Genomic DNA, 15,619 nt, shown 5'->3' with positions numbered 1-15,619 from the left:
ACGAATGAAAAGTAATACAGGGGTGAAGTGTGTCATTTTGCTTCAAAGAGAGAAACAGGCCCGGTAAGATTCCGAGGAAAGCGGCTAACGCTAAAACAACAAACCCCCATCAACACCTCACTCAAATACCTTTGCAAACGTACACAACGGTGAGGAAAGATTTTTGCCCCTCCTCCTAGCCAACAAAAAACACAGGGCAGAATATACAGCTAAACAACCAACTCCATACCCAGCACTACAAATAATTGAAACGTATTTTAAAATGCAAATGCAAAATATCGATAAGGACGTGTCATAGCATCCCTAAAAATACTTTCTCCCGTGAAAATCATAACAAATGATGTCTAACCTTCGAAACTAGGGCCTATAGTTTTCCCCTTTAATATAAAGAGGGCAGGGAACAGATTAATGCAGGTTTCACAAAAGGCTTAAGTAAATAATTAAAATGTGAGTCCAGCATTAAAGTAAGCTGATGTTTTTGTTACCCTTCTGAGAAAGAAGTCATTCACTTTGTTTAGCCATGCGTCAACACAGAAATTTGGTCAGCTTTTTTATTGTTTGGCTACTCGAAAGAGAATAAGCTATCAATACAAAACTTCATTAATTTGTTTCCAGCTATCTGAAATTCACATAAATAAACTTTTTCTTTATATAAAGTTGTGACGTCTTACGTAAAGGTGAATCAGGCTAAATCGCACATTAGCATTGTTTTGCTACACTACCCGTAGTTTAACCGTATTTGTAGTAGTTCTTTCTTTTTATTTGTTTGCTTTGCTTTTGTAACTGTAGTAATGGTTTGGTGTTGAATATTTGCCGTCCCCTCTCCGAAGTTCCGATATAAATCAAATGAAATTAATAAAAATTGGTAAAACATATTTTGAAATTGGTGATAATAAGAATCTGTTGATTTCCTGTGTAGAAAGCAGTATAGGCTACCTTGAGCGTAAAGTACGTTTATTTGGACCGAGGCTATTTAACAAATGAATTTAACATAAAAAAGTGAAAGACATGTTATTACATAAGTTGGCCCAAGATGGCGCTGTTCAACTTCTCTTCTCTTTGCTTCCGCGTTGGGATCAACCGTCTGTTTTGTCACGAAACTGTGTCGTTCCCCCGATAAACGGCACTATCGACCCGCTTGTCAGAAACGGACGGTTAACTGCGGCCATGTACAGCGAGATTTCATACGGTGAACAAACACTGCTTGAGCTTGAGAGCTTGATATCCAGCTTATTGTTGTTGCACGTGAAGTTGTGTTGTTGTGTGATTTTTTAGTATAAGGAAGGAATGGCACGAATTTACTGCGTTACATTTAAAAGCAATTCAACAGAAGTCTTCAGTGTTTCTCCTCAAAACGCTTTCAAAACTTTTAGTTGCTTGTAACTTTATATTGCGAGTGTGGCCTAATGTAGGTTTTTTAATGTTATGTCGAAAATGTATATGCATATATGTATGTATATGTGTATATATGTATATATAAACGTGTGTGTGTGTGTGTGTGTGTGTATGTATGTATATATAATGTGTGTGTGTATGTATGTATGTATATATAATGTGTGTGTGTGTGTATGTATGTATATATATAATGTGTGTGTGTGTGTATATATAATGTGTGTGTGTGTATGTATATATAATGTGTGTGTGTGTGTGTATGTATATATAATGTGTGTGTGTGTGTATGTATGTATATATGATGTGTGTGTGTGTGTATGTATGTATATATAATGTGTGTGTGTGTGTATGTATGTATGTATGTATATATATATATGTATGTATATATGATGTGTGTGTGTGTATGTATATATAATGTGTGTGTGTGTGTGTGTGTATGTATGTATATATAATGTGTGTGTGTGTGTATGTATATATGTGTGTGTGTATGTATGTATATATGTGTGTGTGTGTGTGTATGTATGTATATATAATGTGTGTGTGTGTGTGTGTGTATGTATGTATGTATATATAATGTGTGTGTGTGTGTGTGTATGTATGTATGTATGTATGTATGTATATATAATGTGTGTGTGTGTGTATGTATGTATGTATGTATGTATGTATGTATATATAATGTGTGTGTGTGTGTGTGTATGTATGTATATATAATGTGTGTGTGTATGTATGTATATATAATGTGTGTGTGTGTGTATGTATGAATGAGTGGATGGACGGATGGATAAAGAAATCACCAAAAGATAGATGAAAGAAAGAAAGACAAGATTTAACTGAACTGAACTGAACTGATTTTTCACAGATGTGCAGCAAGTGCATAAGGAGGCTTTGAGAAACACTGTCCTGAGCTCAACTCTGCCCAGTTCTCTGTTGGGAGGTCAGCCCGTGTCAGAGGTGATCCAGAGAGGCCACTACACGCCGCTGTCAGCGAGTGCGTACAAGGTCATCAGTGGATTTGTTAAGAGAGGAGACCGGGAAGCTTTAGAGGATGTCATATCTCAGGAGTTTTCCCCAGGATCTGAAGGCCGTAGACTGGTTCTTTATGGTGATGCCGGAATGGGCAAGACTACAGCTGTGGAGAAGATCATGTGGGATTGGACGTCAGGCACGCGTCTGCAACATTACACGCTCCTCATGCGAATTCCTGTTCGGGAGCTGGCGGCTCTTGGAGGGAAAGCAGAGAGTTTGCGAAGCATGCTGGGCCGCATGCACACTCACATCTCCACAGAGACTCTCGCTGGAGCTCTGCAGAGGCCTCAGTCTCTTCTTCTTGCGCTTGACGGACTGGAGCAACTGCAGCACCTTCCGTGCACTCCATCGTCCTCACCCAGCCTCGTATGCGACGTACAACAAGAAGCCACCGGCTCCGTCTTGCTGTACAGTCTGCTTCACGGATCTCTCCTCGCTGAAGCTTCAATGCTGATCACGTCGCGAAAGCCGTTCGAGCCCTTGAGTTGTTTTGAGGTGGTCGGGTTCTCCCAGACCCAAAGGAGAACGTTCTTTCGGTGCTTCTTCGGCGACGAAGGCCAAGCAGAGAGACTTTATCGCCAGTGTGAGCAGTCGTTGGGAGTATACGAGCAGTGTTTTCATCCGGCCTTCTGCTGGACGCTTTGCAACGTGTTACAAACTCAGTCAGAGAGTAAAAACGCCCCTCCTGAGACTCTTACTCACCTGCTCGGCGTTATCACGCACATGCTCCTGCAGAAACAGAAGATGCATGCAGAGCAAAGCAGAGTACTTGTGTCCTGTTTGGGACAACTAACCAGTCTGGTTTGCTCCAACAGCGACGTCACATCCTGCGGCCTGCGTTCTTTTCTGCACCACCCCGTGCTTTCTGCTTTCTTGCGCATCAACGGTGATGCCACTTCCCCTGATTCCACATTCTCCTTCCTGTCTCCAGTGATGCACGAGTTCCTATCAGCCGCCTCCTTTTATCTCGACCAATCCGTGCAGGAGATCTCGGACAAGCGCTCGGGTCTGTACCACACATTTCTAGCAGGACTGTCGGACTCCGTCCAGCGTAAACCGATAGAAGACTCCGTGGGAAAGTTCAATGAAAGCCGAATATCTGCGTTCTCTCAGTGGATGGTGGGAAATGTTTCTAGGGTGTTGCCAGGTATTGATGCAACAACGCACTTTGGTGTTTTTCGGCTTCTGCATCATGCGCGTAACTCATCTCTGGTCAAAGAAAGCATTCTTAAGGCCCAGTGGAGGCTTGTGTCGTACAGCTCCATGCAGGAGGCCGACTGCGCTGCGCTGTCTTATGTAGTGAGTTGCGTCGGAGAGATGGAGCACATGAACCTGTACGGAGCAGAACTAACAGACGAACAGGTCAGGAGACTAATACCAGCGTTACGGCTGTCGAAAAGCATTGGGTGAGTCCCAATATGTTTTTTTGTTTTTTGTTAGTATTTTTAATGACCTCGCAAATAACTTACAAGGGAGTTGTAGGGGTGCGAGATATACATCGCCTGCGATAATATTGTAATTTTAGTTTTAAGGATATGCGATTTGAGTATTTCGCGAAACAAAAAAACGCACGTTACGTGAAGTCTAGACCAGTGTGTGTGCTCATTTAAAGTGTGATCTTTCACTGCATGATTCAGTCTTTTAAAATGCTTTTATATTTCATAATTCATAATTCAATCATTATTCAAGATATGGGGACAAAAAATGCATATAATTTCATATAGTTAACAACACAAAGAGTACCATTTATTTCTTCAAAAATGACCATGATTACAAAAGTAATACAATTATTATTATTATTATTATTATTATTATTATTTTTACAACAGTTCAAAAAACTAGTTATTTTAGTTTCTTACATTTTAGACACCATATGGCCTGTTTTTGCTCTTTAATTTCAAAATTATTCTAATATGCTGCTCAACTATGGAGCATATTTGTTGGTCATAAATAAATTAAATCGGTAAGAAACAGGCAAGATTTCTGCACTTAGAATGCATTTTCCATATATATATATATATATATATATATATATATATATATATATATTATTATTATTATTATTTTTTTTTTTTTTTTTTTTTAAGAACATGGTTAAAATATGGCAAGCTGTGGGACAAGTAGTATTTAATGAGTTTAAATATATGAGACTAAAAGAAGTAGGATTTATGAATGCAAAATTATCCCAAGTTTTATTTTTGTCAAAAAAAAAAAAAATAAAAATAATAAATTGATTTTTTGTCTGTACAATTAAAGTCAGTGGGCTTCTGTGTGTGATTTCTCCTATCAGTCTGTCACAGAGTCGTCTCGGTTTGCCTGCCATCACCCACCTGTTCACAGCACTGGCTGAGGGACGGACTGTAACGCTGGATCTTTCACACGCCAAGTTGGAAAAAGACTGGGTCAAAACCGTCTGCCACGGACTCACACTCTCCACTCTGGAGTCTCTCAAGTAAAACAGTGTTTTGTTTTTTTTTATGTATGTGCCGTTATCAGATATACATGGAAACCCACTAACGCCACAAAAAAAAAATTGGGGGGAAAAAAAATGGCTGTTGCTACCCAATTCATATGCTTGAGAAATAATTGACATGCATGGAGAAAAACAAAAAAAAAAAAAAAAAAAAAAAAAATATATATATATATATATATATATATATATATATATATATATATATATTTTATATGCACGGAATTGGAATTGGTTTTGTAAAATATATATATTTTTCCGTGCACATGAATTATTTCTCATGCATGTGAATTAACGGGATTACATATGCGTGCATCGCGTTTTTTATGTGAATTATTTCATTCCTCCATAGGAGTTCTGACTATATCACTCACAATTGTGTGATCTAAAGGCACAAATCGAGATTTTTTTTTCTCAGCATTGCAATTTTCATATCACACATTCCTTACTTTTTTTATTTATATCGTGCAATTCTGAGAAATAAAAGTCCGAATTGTGAGATTAAAAAATGTGCAATTATCTGTCGAGAGAACAGGCTTCCATAAATAGGACTACGTTGTATATTGGGAATCAAACCGTGTTTAAACCTGCGTCTTTAATGTGGAGGGCTACTGCTGTGTCATGGCTCCATACGTAATCTACTTTTTTAGGTACACTGTGTTAAAACATTCTTAGGATAGATCTCGGCTGGCTGGGATTTCTAAATTCCCTAAAATGTCCGAATTTTGTCTTTATCGTCCTGTTGACAAGCTCTCAGCCTATTTGCATCGCTTTGCTTGTTTCTGCTGCCTCGTTCACCCTAATCTCTCTTGGTGCCGACTCTTAATCGAACATCACGGTCTTGTTCAGTTTGTGTGGATGCTCATTGGCTGCAGCTGACTGCGAGGCCCTGGCTCAGATGCTCTCCGGAGGCTCACGACTGCATGTGCTCAATCTGCGTGGGACTTATATAGAGGATCAAGGCCTTATTCTTTTCATCAGTGCACTGGAGAACTGCAGACTACTGGAAATCGAGTACATTCGCTCTATTCAATCTACGGTCTGTATTTTGGTAATATAGCAGTGAAATCCATAGGAGGTGTTAACAGTTATTTGCGTATGCGTTCCGCAGTCTGTCCTTGTGTTCACTGACGACAGCATCCATCCCTGCGCTGTCTTCGGCTCTGAACAGCGGTTTTTCAGAGCTGAGGAAGCTAAATCTGAGACAGAACAAAGTGACGGACGATTGGATGGAGCTGATGTCGAAATTTATAAAGAAAGGCCGTCTCAACACATTGAAGTAAAACACACGACAAGTCTAAAAAAAATACATGGATAATAGATGCCAAAGAGTTACTATAGAGTTTAATATACATTAAAATAGAATTTATTTCTGTGATGCAAAGCTGAATTTCCATCAGTCATTATTTCGGTCTAAAGTGTCACATGATCCTTCAGAAATCATTCTAACATGCCGATTTATTTTCTGAGAACTGTTGCGCTGCTTAATATTTTTTTGGAACCTGTGATATTTTTTTTAGGATTCATGAATGTTAAAAAGTAGTCCTTTCTAACAATGTACACTACCATTCAAAAGTTTGGGGTCAGTACATTTTTTATTTGAAAGAAATTAAAACCTTTATTCAGGTAGATAAGACGTAACGGCAAAGATTTATATTGCTAGATTATTTTTTTTATTTTTAATAAATGCTGTTCTCTTCAATTTGTTATTTATCAAAGAATCTTGAAAAAAAAATCCTGCCGTTTCCCAAAAAATATTTGCCATCACAATTTGATCATTCTAATAATATTAGAAAAGGATCATGTGACACTTTAGACTACTAGTATTTTTGATCAAATAAATGCGGCCTTGATGAACATAAGAAACCTCTTTTATATCAATATAAATATTAATACGAGTTCCTAACTTTTCACTGGTAGTGTATATGGTTGCAGAATTGATTAAAGATTAATACATTGTTTTGAACTACGGATTAGAGATGGACTGACGTGTTTTGTTTATCACAGTATGTCTAGCTGTGAGTTGACCGGGTCCTGCTGCTCTTCTCTGGCAGCTGCCCTCCAATCAGAAACCTGCCGTCTGACTGAGCTGGATCTGTCCGTAAATGACCTCGGCCAATCAGGAGCGATGCAGATATGCGATGCACTCATGGCTCCTACGTGCACACTGGAAATACTGAAGTATGTATGCAAATGTGCTGTTTTTAACTACGTGGGTGATTATTGATTTGTTCTTGTGGGATGTGCATAGAGTTGAGACACATTAGGTTATGATATTAATGGTTAATATTATTTTCCTTAGTTTAATCAGTATAAAATACACAAAAAGTCAGGGATGACTGATGATATTGAAAGAAATCAATATTTACTCCACAAGGATGCATTATTTTTTCGAACGTGGCAGTAAAGAATGTTGCAAAATATTTCTATTTCAACCAAATGCCTTATTTTCTGTGCATATACACATATTATGGACATATATTTATGGGAAATGTTTCTTGATCGGGAAATCTAAATACTAGTATGATTTCTGAAGGACTATATGGCACTAAAGGCTGGAGTAATGATGCTGAAAACTCAGATAATATTAATAAATAGATAAATTATTAAAAATAATATTATAAGATTAATATCGCAATGCTGTTTCACTTCATATTTGTTAAACATAATACTTCTTACAAAAGCATGAAAAAAAATATTGATGGCCGCCATTTTTTTTGCAGAGAAAATGTTAATGCATTTTAATAAAAGGTTATGGAAAACACTTTAAAGTAAGATGCGGTGATGAATCATACCCAGTAGGACCGGCGACAATTACGTTTATGAATGAAATCAATTTCATTGCCACGTTGACGGTCCTGGGGGCTAGATTATGTGAAATCTAAGCAGTGAGTTTGTTCGGGCTTAGAATGAGCAGATGCGAGCTGACCGAGGAGGTGTTTCGAGCGCTGGGGAGTGTTTTGACGTCTGGCGTGTCAAAGCTCGTCAGTCTCTCGGTAGCAGTGAACGATGTGGGCGACGCCGGAGCCAAACACATTTTGGAGGCGCTGAGGCACAAACACTGCAAACTGCAGCACCTGAAGTGAGTAAAATCCTCAGCAGAAGCTAACGTTAAACCCCGCCCGATGATTGAAATGTGCCCGTCTCGTCTCGTTTCTTCAGTTTGGAGATGGTGTCGCTCACAGACGCTTGCGTTGAGGTGTTATGTCAGTCCGTTGCTGCTTGTAACACTTTATCGACTCTGATCCTAAAGAACAACGTAATGACGGACTCCTCCGTACCAAGATTGGTTAAATTAATGCAGGGACGCCCGCTAATGACCGAGCTGAAGTAAGTTCAGTCCATAAACCTTCATGCCCATGCAGCAAAAAATATATATTTTTTAAATGCATTAATAAGCGTATTTTTAAATGCAGTTTTTATGTAGTTCTAAAATGTACAAAATGGTCGAATATACATTAATAATACAAATATATATTTCAATAAACATATAAATATAGTATTATATTTTAAAAAATATATTTTTAGTTTTACTTTTAATAAAAAAAAATAATATATATATATATATATATATATATATATATATATATATATATATATATATATATATATATATATATATATATATATATATTTTTTTTTTTTTTTTTTTGATTTTTGCTTTTAATTTTTTTAACAAATCTGACCATTTGGACTAAAGCCACAAATATTTGACATTATAAAAATATTATATTATATTATTATATGTTGCATATCTTATTTTCAACATATATTTAGGCCAAAAAACTAAAACATTGACATATGTTTGTGTCACATCGCAATATGCTGGATGTCATATATGAATGTCGTGTGATAACTTTTTTTTCTCTTTTTTTTTTCTAGTCTGAAGTATAATGACTTCAGTGAAGATGTTATTGAGTTGATGGACACGTGCCCAAATATCATTTATTAAAGAAATGCATCTCAGGTTGGATCGACTGCGTATAAAATATGTTGTTTTTAAAAACAAATGCATGCTTCAAGTATAAAAATGTTTTTATTAATGCATATTTTGACGTTTTATTCCTTAGACCAAAACACAAAGTGACTCCCTCCCGTGGTCTTTTTACAGTTTTATACAGTGGCCCCAACAATAATCAACGTGTTTGCATATGCAACCAAATATTAACATGATGAAGTAACATTTATATAGGAAGCACCTATTTTAAAAACAAATCACAGGAAAATGAGTTACTTAATCACTTTTTACTTATATAGTGCTTTTAATAAAACAGATTGTGTCTAAGCACTGAAGAGTATAAAATAGAAGAATACAATGATAGGGATGTTATTACGACTAGATTGATTTGTTATTAAATGCAGAGACGGTCTCTGTAACCAGAGACATATTTAATCTATTTTTATTGCGTCTTTAAGTGTTGTAATACTTTTCGGGACCACTGTAAATCATTGAGACCGTTACGTCTGGTTCTTACGCACACTGTACAGCCTTCAAAATGCTGTTTATTTCAAAAAAGGATTGTCTGAAAGAACTGAACAGCTAGAGCTCGCATATAAGTCATTTATTTCACTTTACGCATTGAGGACATTCATTTCAGTGTGACTTTGAGAACCGTTTCACTCTGAATGGACGGCAACCGCTTCAGTGGCACTTAAAGAGGAGCGCTAAGTCTGACATTTGAGGCTTTTCTGCAGAATAAAGTGGCTGAAAGTACACAGCTGCGGGACGGATTCATTAAAAATGAGCAGCAGCTATGACAAAACCTGAGAGAGAGAGCGTCCTCGTCTGACTTTGGTCACTTAATGTAACACACACCGCTGAACAGACCAGCTCAGAACACTATACACGCTTCTGTCTGACGAAGGTCAAGCTGGTGTTTAAGAGGTTTTTCTAACAGAAGCGGCGCCTTTCCGTTCAGCAGGGCTCACAGACACACAAACACTCATATTGCAGCTTTGTTCTCCTTTCACTGATGCTCTGGGTGATTCTGGAGGCAGTGGATGAACTCGGTAACAGGCCGGCCCTCGTAACAGATCCCGTACACGGCGTTGAAAAGAGGAAATCTGTGGGTAGATACGTGTCAGGTTGTTTAAAGTGCAGTATGGTTGGTCTCGGGCGCGAGAGTTTGCTTCTTACCTGTCCAGTACACCTTTGTTTTGAAGTATGGTGTGAACTTCAGCCGCCGTGGCTGGACCCTGTAGCTTCTGACCATTCAACATTTCCTTCTCAAGCTCTTCAAGAGACTGAAACGCAGAGAATCAAACCCGTTTTTTCAGTACTTTATTTGATTTATTGTGATTTTGTATCTCATTGTGCATGTTGTTTGAGTTGTTTTGCATTATCCTCACTAAACTACAGCGCAAATGTGCCCTGTTTGTCCTGCTAATAAACACACTAAACCAAAAATGGAATATAAACACATGAAGATAAAATGTTTAGCGTCCATGAATTTTTTTTGCTGGTGTCATATATTTAATAGTTGCTTACTAGGTGATACGCATTGCACCTGTTATTGAATTTTTTTTGGACCAGGCTAATTTGACTATGATTCTGTATACATTAATCTCAACTCTGAATCATTTTATTGCATTTAATTATATTAAACGTGCTTATATTATATTTATCCGTTCTACAGATTTTCCCACAAAGTTTAAAAAGGTAAAAATCGGAAATTAGAAGAATGTTTTTATGCATGTTATGAAATATTTGTGATCATTTCAATTAAAGTTTTAGTAATTTCTTTGCACTTTTTTTACTTTGTTTTGTTTAACTTTGTTATTTTAGTACATCAGGTTTATTACATTAAATGCTGCCTTGGCAACTAAAATATAGATTTCATTTAATTTCACATTTAATTCATTTTTAGTGGTTTCACTTTTAGTTTCAGTGTTAACTATAGTTTTTCCAAACTGTGATGTGCCAAATTTAAATATATATTAGTATGAATAATATTTGACAAATACATTCGGATCGATTTTCACTTGCATTCTGACACATAGCTATTTGCATGTGCATATATGTACTATATAAGACTTTAAATAGCTTGATTCGTATATGTCGTATATAGCCTCCTTCAATGAAATGAAGCTCAATTTTTTAACTTCTGGGTGAATTTTCTTTGTATTGGCGTCTCACCTTGCCAGTCTTGGCGAAAGCCTCTGCAACTTTCCGGTTGCGTCCCCCGTAGCATGTAGTAATGAGATCAGCGACGCCACAGCTCTCCAAGAAAGTTGCAGGAGAGACGGATCCGGAGGTGCAGAACAACCGGGCAAAGCTGATCATCTCCATGAGGCCCAGTCTGATCACCGCGGCCTTCGTATTATCACCGAATCCCAACCCGTCACAGAAACCCGCTCCTACGGCCACTATGTTCTGTGGGAAAACACAGAGGGTCCAAACGTCTGACCACAACGGACGTGATGTTTGGAAACGGCTATACTTTATGGCTCTTGTGTTCTTTCATTGCCCTCTGAAGCTTGTTTGGTTGAAGTCAGCCGACATTAGGGTCCGTAAACGATGACGGAGTTCATTAATGAATGAACAATCTGTTCATGTGACTCCGCGACCAAACAGCAGAGTACAGAAAACCAAGCGTGACACCAAAGTCAAGGGTTTGGTTTCCAGGGTATGCATAAACTGATATAAGTATCTACGCTGAACGCAATACAAGTTCCTTTCGAAATCAAAATGTCTGCCATATGCATAAATATTTACCAAAGTTTCCCTAAAAGGCAAAATATCAATCTAGAAAATAATAGAATATAGATGTAATTAATATTTAGTGTTGGCCTTAACAACTGTAATAGTAATTATTGTTATATAATATTAAAAACAATGCAAAAATAATTATTTGAAAAGACGTTAGAAGAAATAAATTTAAATATAAACCTATTTTAAGCTTTTCATAAGTTGAAATACTTATAAAACTATATAATAAAAAATTTGAAGTTAAATTGTTCAACTAAAAGTAAAGAAAATCTATAAATATTAATTGAATATATTTAAACAAAGCACACAACTGACAGATTAACTTGCTAGTGACAGCATTACTTAAATGATATAGAAATAATTCTTATTTATATTTGGTACAGCTTTTAATTTGATTCGTTTTTTATATTTCGGTTTAGATTTATTTTGATTTTAATTTTATATATTTATGTAATTTCATAACATTGCATAGAAACTTTATTTATTTTAGTTTTAGTTAATAATATCAACGCCGCTGATTTAATGGTCAAAGAATTTGGAGCATTGGGTTTGACTGTTTTGTGTTTACATCGTGCTTCAAACAAAAACCTGCTGTAGAGAAAGAGAATCTTTCACGCTTGCCAAATGAACACAGACCAGTTTGATTACTGCTGTTGATAAAACAACTGCAACTGCATGCAATGTCGAGCTAAAAATACATTTAACCGAATATCCCCCATCTGAATTGTTTACATATCCACTGCTTATTTTGCGAGGGGGGAAAATGAAGAATGAGCAAAACCTTCAGAGCGCCACAAATCTCGACGACGTCTGCTTCCTGTACGACGGTGACCCGGAAGTGATGCGTCTGCATGAGCTCCTTGAGCAAGGCCCCTTGAGCTTGATCCCCGCAGCCTTAAAAGCGTAAGAAACAAGTAAATACAATCCCAAAACAGACTCATTTTGACATATTCACGCGAGCCTCACCAATGGTGGTTTCACAGAACTTCTCATCCGCCACTTCATTGGCGATATTCGCCCCCATCAAGACGCTCATCTCGATGCCCAGCTTCTCACGAATAACCTCCGAGATCAGCTTCAGCCCGTCCGGGCCTTCGTCCACCCCCTAAACCGACCACATGCAGAGTCATCGTTTGCTACCTAACGTGACGGTCTTGTGATCTCAGGAGGCAACTTTCCTCTTTTCTTTTACGAAAGACTGATGAGTAAGAGAGAAAACTCAAGAGACTACGGGACCTTGATGAGCGACATTCCCAGCGCGTCCGCTTTGATTCGGCCCTTCATGGTGTCACAGACGCGGCCGATGAACTGATGTGGAATCACGAAGAGCAGTATATCAGCGTTCTTGGCGGCGTCGAGCAGATCTGGCACCGCCACCTGTGAGCGAGAGAACGAGAGGGAATAGAGAGAAGAGTCTGTTTGATAGCGAATGATGAAACCTGGAGAAACAGGCGTGCGCTCGATATATTCACTGTATGACCGGTTACACCTACAGCGCGGTGTTCTGTTTTGTGTGACTGACGTGTTGGCTGAGATTGGGTCCGCACCGAGCCAAAACCACCTTGTCCGCAAACAAATCCTTTTGGTTACTGTATCCTCTGCCAATGGTTTTCTAGGCCTCTAGCCCAGTCCTCTAGTGAACCTAGTTAGGCTGAAGCCTTTGGCTGACTCTCAGCCGTTTGGACTTCGGGTTATAATGATAGAGAAACCACATGCTGCTTCGTCAGCTACTTATTAGCTGCTTGAGTGCAAATGGATGGTTTCCTTCGTGAAGCAAAGCAGCAAGTGCCTCTCAGGGATTTTGGGGGGGAATCTAGCAGCTCAGCACTCTTCTGCCGACTTCTGTATTGTGTGCTACTTCCTCAATAGCAGAGAAACTATTTGCTGTTATGACAGTTTCCCAGGCAAAACATGAAATGTCTGTTGGCTGTGTGTGTGTGTAAGTGTGTGTATATGTGTGTGTGTGTGTGTGTTTATGTGTATATGTGTTAATTTTATTATATATTTCATTATATTATTTTATGTAGTCTAACGATGCAAGTAAAATAATAATGAATATAATATTTTATATTAATATAGAATTAATATATATATATATATATTCATACAATATTTTATTTCTTAAATATTACTATATATAACCTGAATATTATATATTTTATATATTATGCATTATATTAATGTAATATATAAATCTGTATAAATAATAATATATATTATGAATAATTAATATAAACATTATTTAGCATGAAATGTATTAAAAATTGCATTATTTTATTTTATAGAAATATATATATATATATATATATATATATATTTAAAAAAAAAAAATATATATATATATATATATATATATATATATATATATATATATATAAAAATAATTTTATTTTTATACATTTCATGCTAAATAATGTTCCTATATTTGCTTAATAAATATATCATTAGAACAGTTATTCATCATTATTATTATTTACAGATTTTTATTAACACAATGTATAATATATAAAATATAGATTATATATAATAATATAGAATTTTATTATAAAAGTAAGTAGAGATTTATAGTTTTTTTTAGAATAGAATGTTTTATTTTATTTAATTAGACATTATTATTGAATGTACACATATTTATTTATATATAATATATGATCAAGTGTAAGATGTAGGTTTCTTACAACATTCTCCGGAAGCTTGTGTCCAGGCAAATACTTGACGTTCTCGTGGTCTGTGTTTATGATCTCCGTGAGTTTACGTCCGTTCACCGTCTCCTCAAACACCCACATATTAACCGTGGAGTCAAACTTTGAATTATTCCTTGCATTTGTGCCAACTATTTTAGCAATAGCAGAACCCCTGTGGACATGAGCGAAAGAGAGAAACTTAATTATGTGAAAGGTTGCATGAGATATCTCAATACTGTGAGCGAACACTGCTGAGGTCAGATCTAACCGAGGACTTTACTCTCGAGGTGCGTTTGCATTCCTAAAGACAGGGATGATACTGATCAAAGCCTGCTTTGTGAGATCAGACGGTCTACTCTAGTAAAAGAGGGGGTTAACTAGTCTCAGTTTTGGTTGAAGTCAGTTTGATACCAAACAAAGATCACCGTGGTGCAACATACCCTGAAATCTCTATTTTAGCAAGTATTGTTTGGGGAAATGAATTATTTTGGGCTGTGTGTAAACGCCGAATTTTGATTGAACTAAAAACATTGCCTCTGTATATGCATTCAGAGTTTTTGTAAATAATGGATGCATAAACATAAACTTATTGTTACATAAACAGCTACTTTTGGAATTTTAGTGTGACCACAAATAGGTGGCTTTAAAGGGACAGTAGCCCATTTCGAGGAGTCGAGCTCATGCAAGTCTCAAAATGATATTTACCTTAATAAATGTCTTTCAGTGTGAAATCCTGAAAGTTTAAGGAAGAGTCCTGTATTGCAATGTATTTTCTGCAGCTGTATGCTACATTTTAAAGATCAGAAATGTACATGAACCACAGATGTGACTGACTGGAACATGTGCCCTACTCGTTTTGCATTGCAGCAATGTTACAAATGGCTCAAGTAAACAGTGATAAATAGTATTCAGGTCGGTCCAAAAGCACATTCACAGCTGTTAAACAGAACCCCTGAAGTGGAATTTCATATTGTACTCATATTGTCTAACAAAAATGGCATCGTCTATGTCAGTATCATCTCTATAAATACGTCTGTTGTTATGCCCTTTCAAATGTCACAACCTTAAAACTCGTTAATAGCGTGCGATTCGTCGAAGGGCTTGTTTGACGTTTAAACGAACAGTCTTGCGCTGATATGTGATCCCTAAAGCCCGAACTGTCGTTTCGTAAATATAAAAAAATATTACCAGTTCCCAGAGCCGACGATGCAAACTCTTTTTGGACTTGACATTGCGCTGAGGATCGTATCCTTCGTCTCTGTGATCTGTCAATCAAACCTCCGCGTGAGCGCACGCTTCAGTGTTTTGTCCGCGAAGCCACGCCCCCACGCGCTATTG

General features: G+C 37.0%; 2 protein-coding genes across 3 annotated transcripts; one reads left to right on the top strand and one right to left on the bottom strand.

Annotated features, from left to right (window-relative positions):
• The first annotated feature begins 1,047 nt into the window (after positions 1–1,047).
• Positions 1,048–8,854, top strand: si:ch73-233m11.2 (NACHT, LRR and PYD domains-containing protein 3). Of its 2 annotated transcripts, XM_043247087.1 has the most exons (9): positions 1,048–1,189; positions 2,252–3,824; positions 4,709–4,870; positions 5,738–5,902; positions 6,000–6,167; positions 6,896–7,069; positions 7,797–7,970; positions 8,051–8,218; positions 8,771–8,854. In XM_043247087.1, exons 1-9 carry the CDS (start codon positions 1,168–1,170, stop codon positions 8,838–8,840), a joined length of 2,676 nt encoding a protein of 891 aa, XP_043103022.1. In that variant the 5' UTR covers positions 1,048–1,167; the 3' UTR covers positions 8,841–8,854. The 2 variants fall into 2 exon arrangements, with proteins under 2 accessions (XP_043103022.1, XP_043103023.1); XM_043247088.1 differs by lacking the exons at positions 5,738–5,902; positions 6,000–6,167.
• A 581-nt stretch (positions 8,855–9,435) lies between these two features.
• On the bottom strand, positions 9,436–15,606 carry gpd1a (glycerol-3-phosphate dehydrogenase 1a). Its single transcript, XM_043247097.1, has 8 exons — positions 15,470–15,606; positions 14,276–14,453; positions 12,834–12,974; positions 12,564–12,702; positions 12,379–12,491; positions 11,025–11,261; positions 10,026–10,132; positions 9,436–9,952 (listed from the first exon to the last, which is right to left on the bottom strand). The coding sequence occupies exons 1-8, from the start codon at positions 15,511–15,513 to the stop codon at positions 9,856–9,858; spliced, it is 1,056 nt and encodes a 351-aa protein (XP_043103032.1). The 5' UTR covers positions 15,514–15,606; the 3' UTR covers positions 9,436–9,855.
• Positions 15,607–15,619: the final 13 nt, after the last annotated feature.

The sequence above is a fragment of the Puntigrus tetrazona genome, chromosome 8, assembly GCF_018831695.1.
Source record: "Puntigrus tetrazona isolate hp1 chromosome 8, ASM1883169v1, whole genome shotgun sequence".
NCBI classification, from domain to species: Eukaryota; Metazoa; Chordata; class Actinopteri; order Cypriniformes; family Cyprinidae; genus Puntigrus; species Puntigrus tetrazona.
This window is presented reverse-complemented; position numbering and strand designations above follow the sequence as displayed.

What these genes read in the sequence shown, in the direction of transcription:
- si:ch73-233m11.2 (XM_043247087.1), top strand. Translation starts at nt 1,168, where the DNA reads ATGTACAGCGAGATTTCATACG. An exon ending in TGCAGACTACTGGAAATCGA is followed by an intron (nt 5,903 to 5,999) that starts GTACATTCGCTC and finishes TGCGTTCCGCAG; the next exon opens with TCTGTCCTTGTGTTCACTGA. An exon ending in CCGCTAATGACCGAGCTGAA is followed by an intron (nt 8,219 to 8,770) that starts GTAAGTTCAGTC and finishes TTTTTTTTCTAG; the next exon opens with TCTGAAGTATAATGACTTCA.
- gpd1a (XM_043247097.1), bottom strand. Translation starts at nt 15,513, where the DNA reads ATGTCAAGTCCAAAAAGAGTTTGCATCGTCGGCTCTGGGAACTG. An exon ending in AGATTTGTGGCGCTCTGAAG is followed by an intron (nt 11,262 to 12,378) that starts GTTTTGCTCATT and finishes GTTTTCCCACAG; the next exon opens with AACATAGTGGCCGTAGGAGC. An exon ending in CTTTCGCCAAGACTGGCAAG is followed by an intron (nt 10,133 to 11,024) that starts GTGAGACGCCAA and finishes TCTGCGTTTCAG; the next exon opens with TCTCTTGAAGAGCTTGAGAA.